Here is an 8,302-nt window from a genome sequence, read left to right as displayed (position 1 = left end):
AATATCCTGCTAACGTTCTCCTAGCGTTTAGCTGATGCTAACCCTTCCTGTTACCTGGTCTGGTTGGTAAAGGTAGATTCTCAGCTCTGGGAACTTCCCGGCTGTTTGCTCTCTGTATTATTTACTGACACACAAAAGCTCATTATATGCTGGTTTAATTCTCCTTTAAAAATAAAAAATAAACACAACAAAATAATAAATCATTAGTGATGTCTCTCCTCTCCTCCTGAAAATGATGGAGAAAATGAAGAATATTCATTTTACTGCTGGATTTTCTTTTTATATTTGTAAAATATAGCAGGACCCCCCCCCAGTCAAGGGCCCTTAGAATCGTTCTAACCTTTCCCCCCCCCAGTACGGCGCCCCGTTGGTTCAGTAGGAAGAATTGATCTCGACCTCTGACCTTGTTCCTGTCAGGTCAGATGTTTGCTGTTCGTCTCCTCCAGCTTTCCTCATTCTACTGCCATTTTGGTTCCTCCTCCATAGATGGGATGTTTTGGGGCTGTTGCTGGGAAACCACGTGAGGTTGATGTCTGAGGCATGGACCTCTCCTGGACCAGGAAATTATTTTTTCAGAGCTTCTCCTCGGTGTGTTTAGGAGGATTGTCCAGCTACGTTCCCCCTTTAACACTCCACTGATGGAAGGAGGTTTGGCCTTAAAATCTCCCCATTCATGGTCCCGTTCTATCATGGATCACCCAAAGCATGATGGTTCCACCCCCGTGCTTCACAGTAGGCTTGGTGAACCTTGGATACAGCTCAGTGTTCTTGGAGGAAGGAAGCCATTTTGGTTTGGTCTGACCTCCTGATGTTCTGTGGTGACCTCCAGATGGACCTGGACAGGTTCTGTTCAGCAGGAGGACACATCTGGCAGTTACTGATGGCAGCCTTTGCTCCCTCCATGTTTTAATCAACCTTCTCAGGATTGTTTTGACCCCACAGGAGGAGGTTGTGCATGAGGCCCCAGATGGACAGAGATCATATCTTCCATTTCCTTCCCACCGTCCTGCTTCCTGATTCTCTCTTCCCTCCTGCTGCAGCTCTGCAGGTTCCTTCCACGGCTTTTTGCTGATGGTTGAGTTTGGAGTCTGACGGCTTGGAGCTGCTGACCGAGTCATTAGAGCAGCTAACGAGTGGAGGACAGAAGATCCTCTGAGAAAAGGACGGACATCTTGTTACAGCATCATAAAGAATTCAATTCTTCAGAAAACTCCTTTAAAGCAGTTTTGATAAAGAGGAAAGTTTGGAGCTCGTATGTTTTATGAACCTTCAAACTAAAAGAGGCTTCCAGAAGTAATTAATTAGACATTTTATTCTAAAACTGTCGTCTTTGTATTGCATACTGGATATAAACCCTGTGGAGCTTTTCTGATATGAAGCTACCTTCGGCATTAACCCCTCCATTGCTGGGCCGTTTCTAGATGACAAAAGGAATGAAACTTCTGACCATAAATGTGACTTTCAGGTTTCCATCCTACAGGTCAGTGTCCTCCAGGTCAGTTTTCCACAGACGGGTTCCGGCCATGCCGTCCCTGTCCTCTGGGCTCCTACCAGCCGGAACCAGGTCGGGTTTTGTGCTTCCCGTGTGGAGGGGGCCTCCTGACCAAATATGAAGGCTCGGTCACCTTCAGGGACTGTGAGGCCAAAGGTGGGGGTCTTTTCTATGTTTATTATTCTATATTAACTGAAGATGGGTTAAAATAACATATCTTTACAGTTTAGATGTTCCACTGATATCTAAAGAAGCAGGTGGATCAGATGAGCAGTAATGAGAAACTGGGCGGAGTTAAACATGAAATCAGTGATTAAGATCATTACAGGTATCCTCCCAATCCAAACACCTGCGAGTATCATAAATCCAAACATGTGAGCGTCTTCCACGCCCTCTACTGGCAGCATCATAAAACACACCATCCTCCAAGGATGCATCCAACCAGGACAGGACGGGTCTCCTTTCCCCTGCCTTCCAGTTGAGGACATTTGATCAATTGCATTGAGAGACCAGCTGACCAGATCGATTGTTTGAGTTCTGGTGATTGAAGAAAGAGCTCCACAAAGACGGCAAAGCAGGACGGAGCAGGGAAGAACAGGAGCAGCTGCAGCTCATGAAGGAGCTGCTGCAAACAGAGACTCCTGACCTAGTATAGAGGTTCAGCTCAGAGCCAGTTATAGTTATACCTCCTGTCAAAAGCATACATGCCTGATGGCATTTAATGACCTTATTGCTGCGGATGAGCTGAGATATTGATGATGATGATGGCATCTTCAGGAACATTCCTTCCAATGAAGGCCTCTAAAATATGTCTACATTTTATCCTCATGCTAGCAGTCTGTAAAATGTTTTTACATTTAATCTTTTTGGAGCTCCTCTTCTGTCCAATCATGTTAGTTCTGTTTGATAAGTTTCGTAATGAAACAGTGAAAAGTCCTTTCAGAGTTTCTTACTAAATCATTTAATTGTCTCTGTAAAGCGCTTAGAGAGAAAATCTCAGAATTGATGCAATATTAACTGAACTGAACTTAAAGTTTGTTGATTAAAAAATAAAGTCAGACTAGACTTGGTTATAAGTCCATGTCAGCATTCGCACGGACAAACCTAATCGCTAGCTTACGTTTTGTTGCAGCTTGGGCTGGTGCAGTGCATCTAACATGTGGTGGGTGCACACCAGTAGGAGCACACCAGTAGGAGCACACACAGTGGGTGCACACCAGTAGGAGCACACCAGTAGGAGCACACACAGTGGGTGCACACCAGTAGGAGCACACCAGTAGGAGCACACCAGTAGGAGCACACCAGTAGGAGCACATGAAGTGTTCCTGCTTCCTGCATCAGTTAACATTCATCCTAACCTGTTATTTTCAGCTTCATGTTATTTTCGGATCGTGGCGAGCGGCGAGGGAGTCATGTGATGACGTAGTGATTTCATCAGAACGTTCTGAGTGTTTTCAATTAAACTGTATTTTTGATTATAAGCTTAATTTTCTTTTCTCAGTAGAATGTTTTTTTAATTGTTATTATTATTATCTGTGTTTACTTGAATAGTTTATTTGAGTTAGAAGTAAATGTTTAGTTTGTTTTGACTTTAGTTTGTTTTGACTTTTGTTTGTTTGGACTTTGTGTGGGCGGAGCCTGTAGCTTTAAAGCAGGGCTCTGCACCACAGGGAGTCAGTCTGTGGCTGAAGTCCCACTAAAGGTGATGGACTCTGACATTAAAGGTACTTCTGTTTGTCTGATTTACAACCAGTAACGCCTTAAACTGCAACATTCTCCATTTAAAGAGCTGGTTAGTAAATTTATATTTTAGGCTTTTAGACATTCAGTCCATCTTCTATTGTTTGCTCTTTTTCTACCATCGCTGGGAATCTCCAGCTCTGTAGAAATATCTTCTCTTTCTGGGAAATTAATACAATTGTTGGTTAAAGTTATTGTTTTAGGATGTATTTTCCATATATTGGACACACAGTGCATAATCTGACTATGTGTTGTTATTATAGTCCACTGTGCTCCTGGACATTTCTACAACTCCAGTACCCACCGCTGCATCCGCTGCCCAGCAGGGACCTACCAGTCTGAGTTTGGCCAGAACTACTGCATCAACTGTCCTGGGAACACCACCACGGACTTTGATGGGGCCACAAACGTGTCCCACTGCAAAAGTAAGGCTAATTTACCAAAGTATATCAACAAGAACTGGGATTCTATCTGTTGTTCTTGCTTGTGTTTCCTGTGGTGTTGGAAGTAGCGCCTCTTTAAAGGTGTTCTGTTTAAATCTGCCCTCAGACCAGCTCTGCGGAGGGGAAGTAGGGGAGTACACCGGCTACATCGAGTCGCCCAACTATCCCGGAGATTACCCATCAAACGTGGACTGCGTCTGGACCATAAGTCCTCCACACAAAAGACGAATCCTCATTGTGGTTCCAGAGATCTTCCTTCCCATTGAAGACGAGTGTGGAGATGTGCTTGTCATGAGAAAGAGCGGTAAATAAATAGAGATGAAAACCGACTGTGTTTATAAACTCAGCTCAAATGATTCATTGGAAATCATTGATGATGCAATATTGACATTTTTAGTATTATTTGTAGACCAAAACATTATTAAAGGTAAAGTGGAGGATGTTTTATTTCTGGGTGGATCATCTAAATCAGTGGTCCTCCTAACTGTCAATCATTCTGATGATCTGTTTACCTGCGTGCTCATTTCCGCCTCCTGCTGGTGAGTCTGACATAGTGGAAAAATGCTAATCTTCTGTTAGAAAGTTAGCTTGTGTGAGCGATGCAAACAGCAGCTTATAAACAGAGCGTGCACGAGGACACATGGACTCCTGCACACTTTCACACGCGTTCCCTAGGCGTTCCCTCTGAGGAGTGGAAACAGGGATGTGCATGTGAATTTTTTTTGTGTTGAGGTCAAAAATTCACGTAAATCCTCCACTATACCTTTAATGATGATTAATGTAACCATTTTAAAGGCAGCTGCATTAATTAGTTTTATCAAAAAGCCGCCGCCTTTCAGAGGAGTAGCTGAGAGAGGCAGATGGAGGTATACAGGTGAGCAGCGGTTTTACCTGTTCTGGATTCAGCTTCGCCTTCATGTTGGGTCGCAGCTTTCTGCTTCTCCCCTCATCAGGATGACGCATCCTGAGCCGCCTTCAGAGCAGATGAAGCAGGTCAGATGAGATCAGGAGAAATTAAACCAGCGGAACATTTTGTGAAGGAGTCGCTTGGTTGTTCAGTAGAACCGTACCTTTGGTTTCCCCTCCAGCGGTAGAGAGAGAAAATCAGCCAGACATGGAGCGATTGTTAATTAAAATAAGGCTTAATGATTCTGTCATCTTTATGTGATTATTTTAACCAATCAGATGTTCTTTGCTTTATTCTCAAGCATGTTTCATTTCAGGATTTTATTTTCTCCTGACCTTGAGAGCTAGCTTGTAGCGAGTCCAGTCTGTTTGCGTTTTCTAGGTTTTTGAAGTGGGAGGGGCTTACAGCAGCAGCTGAGGTCACCAAACTCACAGCAATTTGTTGCCAAAGTCTCAAAAATAGAAAAGTTTACATAGAGGAAACACATGAACTCTACGACCAGCTCTAAATTCAAGCTCTAGGTTTTTGGTTAAAGATGCTAAAGTTAAGCAAACTGACAGCTTCTTAAAGTTTATTTCTATAAAGCCAATTAACAACATGTGAAGGCTCTTTATGGTTCCCCACATGAAGCAACATGTCTGCTCTGTTCCTCCAGCGGTGCCCACCTCCATCACTACCTACGAGACGTGTCAGACGTACGAGCGGCCGATCGCCTTCACCTCTCGCTCGCGCAGACTTTGGATCCAGTTTAAGTCCAACGAGGCAAACAGCGGAAAAGGTTTCCAGGTTCCATACGTCACCTATGATGGTGAGTTTCCTTTAATTATCATTAGCTAGTTTACTTAAAGATATTAAAAAACTAAACTTCTTAATCAACGACGGCTTTGACACTTAGTTTGCTACTTTCTCAAATGTTATCTTTTCAGATTTTATATTTAAATATTAATCTCTTATTTTTTCCACCTTTTTCAGATAACATTATTTATACATTCTTTTTCTCAAAAATTCATTTTTTCATTTCTCTTTTTTTTTCATTTTTTGCAAATCTTACTTTATTTTTCTTCAGATGAAGTTTTTCAGATTTCCTTCTATTCAAATTCTCCTCACCTGTGGGGGCGGGGCTTCCTCTGCAGCGAGGAGCAAAGGCTAATTTTTATTGGTAAATATGCGCATCTAGAGATTTAGATTTATTTCTTTATTTGACAGAGACGGTGGACATTAATAAGCATTCCTGCCGACTTTTCTTCCTGGACAGATCTTACAATTATTTAAACCCAAAAACACACAACAGTAAGAATTTTACAGTGAAAAATACAAATATATTTCAAAAAATAAAAACAGCTATAACTCTTCAGAACGTGTTTAAAAATACAGAATTAATGTTTGCTAGGCTACAGATTCTGTAGAATGTTATCTGTTTCGTAAAACTTAATCTGAAGAAGAAAATGAGGGACAAATAAAGATATTTAAGTCTGAAAAAAATAACATTTGAAAAAATAAGATATGAAAAAACAATTTCTGACAAAACAGCAAATCTACATTCAAATCTTTTCTATTAAGAATTTTTCAAAAGTTTTAGTTTTTTTGTTAAAATTTCAATTAACAAAATGCTTCTTTGCAGCAAACATGAACTAATAATATAACTCTATAGAGTTGAGCCTGTTTGGCTTGTCTTTGTGCTGCAGAGGACTACCAGCAGCTGATAGAAGACATAGTGCGAGATGGGAGACTTTATGCATCTGAGAACCACCAGGAGATACTCAAGGTTTTAAAATAGTCACACAAACATCCCTTCTGTGCTGTGAGCTGCTGTCATTTTATACTCTATGATTCTTTTTCTGCAGGATAAGAAGTTAATAAAAGCCCTGTTTGACGTCCTTGCCCACCCCCAGAATTACTTTCAGTACACGAGTGCGGAGTCCAAAGAGATGTTTCCTCGCTCCTTCATCCGGCTGCTGCGCTCCAAAGTCAGCAGGTTCCTGCGGCCGTACAGCTAGAACCAACCACCTGATTCTGCACTTAAACCCTTTGATCCTGCATCATTCCAGATGTTCCCATATGTAACACTGAATCCCTCCTTGTTTTCTCTCCTTGTTTTCTTAGGAAGAAATCCTAATTTCCTGTATTTGTCTCTATTGTCACATGATGCCTTTCAACATCGTGACTACAACACTATAACCCCCCCCCACCCCCGTAGCACAACGGTACACTTAAACATGCAAAGTTTGACAAATAGAGGATTTTGGAGGCCAGTTATGATGATGTAGAAATCTCTTAGTATTTCATTTCTGTAATGTACACACACACACACATATATATATATATATATATATATATATGTGTGTTCCCTATATATCAGCAAAGACAGTTTTAACCCTTAATACATCAATCTTAACACACTATAGTTTTAAATAAAGCCCTTCTGCGGTAATGAAGCTACATGTTTAATAGGTTAGTTTATTTAACAGCTAAAACAATATGCGGACAATATTTGCGTATCAATAAATAGAATAAGCGTGTTATTTATATGTTTATATTCAATCAGATTGGTCCAAATTATAAGCATTAAATCCAATTTAAATCCAACAGAAATAAACCTGACATCATTAATCTGGATTTATTAGCCTGTAGAGAAAAGAGGAAATTGGCAGCTAATGATGTCATAAAGTTGAATTAATTCAAGCTAGTGTGGATAAAGTCAGAGCTCCTTCATCACGCCTTCGTTATGTTCTAATGACCTCTAGTTTATCTGTTGGTGTTGCAGCTGCAGACTGAAATACACGTTTCTGGGTAGATTTATCTGATTGTCGCACATAATTTGAACTGTGAGCAAAAAGAATCCATAGTTTTTAAACAAGGACATGAAATATAAACTTTAGTTGAGATCATGAAAATATTCTCCAATTAACACCTCTTAGTTTCCACAAACACTGACTCGTGTGTTTTTTTTTGGAGTCATGCTTTATATTTCCTGTGTTTGCTTTAGAAATGGTCCTTTAGCGTCTAGTAACGGGATAGTTTAGATTTTACTGCCTAAATATGCTGGTGAAGAAGATTCTCAGTCATTCAGGTCAGTCATTCCAAAAAAGTTCAAATCAATCCTCTGGACTTTGTTTCCAGGTTTAAAGACGTTTCTCTTCCATCCAGGAAGACTTTTCAGTTCAAAATGCCAGAAATAGCGTTTAGTTCCAGGTTTTATAGAGTGGAGCAACAAAGCCTGGTTTTAGTTTAGAAAACATGCAAATAGAACCAGACGAAGGGGTCCCCCCCTTTGGAATGGGGAGTCGTTAAGGTCCTTGTTAGCCTGCAATGCCAGATACTGGTCTATGCCTCAGAAAGGGGGGTTGTTGGGGTCATTGTTGGCCTGGCTGACCAAGCGAGGTGTCTTGGTCCAGAGCAGGTCCTAAAGACCTAATCTGAGCAGAGTGTCTGCAGGTCAATGCAGGGAGGAATGCTCTGATCTTTGGCCCAACACAGAAGAGCGCCCTCCGCTGGACAAGACTCTGCGCTACATCTACACCTGATGGACAAAGGACATTCTTTGGAGGACCAGAATGTTCACATTTTGGACAAAGAAGACAGGTAGTTTGAGAGGGGCGTGAAGGAAGCCTTCTATGTTAACAAAGAAAACCAACCTTTGGGGGGGGGGACTAAACCCTGCTATCTAAACCCTGCCTTTCCGCTATCATAGTCCTCATCGCCATGCAAGGGAACAAGACA

General features: G+C 41.4%; 1 protein-coding gene across 1 annotated transcript in view; it reads left to right on the top strand.

The window, feature by feature from the left end:
• LOC107105195 (signal peptide, CUB and EGF-like domain-containing protein 1) overlaps nt 1-6,823 on the top strand; it is a 31,799-nt gene extending 24,976 nt beyond the window's left edge. The window contains exons 11-16 of the mRNA XM_015405320.1: nt 1,481-1,648; nt 3,496-3,657; nt 3,782-3,979; nt 5,238-5,390; nt 6,268-6,347; nt 6,427-6,823. Of these exons, the coding sequence (XP_015260806.1) occupies nt 1,481-1,648; nt 3,496-3,657; nt 3,782-3,979; nt 5,238-5,390; nt 6,268-6,347; nt 6,427-6,579 (914 nt within the window). The 3' untranslated portion in view covers nt 6,580-6,823. The remainder of the gene's footprint in view (nt 1-1,480; nt 1,649-3,495; nt 3,658-3,781; nt 3,980-5,237; nt 5,391-6,267; nt 6,348-6,426) is intronic.
• Nucleotides 6,824-8,302: the final 1,479 nt, after the last annotated feature.

Source organism: Cyprinodon variegatus, unplaced genomic scaffold (assembly GCF_000732505.1).
Source record: "Cyprinodon variegatus isolate N-32 unplaced genomic scaffold, C_variegatus-1.0 Scaffold2137, whole genome shotgun sequence".
In the NCBI taxonomy this organism is placed as follows: Eukaryota; Metazoa; Chordata; class Actinopteri; order Cyprinodontiformes; family Cyprinodontidae; genus Cyprinodon; species Cyprinodon variegatus.
This window is presented reverse-complemented; position numbering and strand designations above follow the sequence as displayed.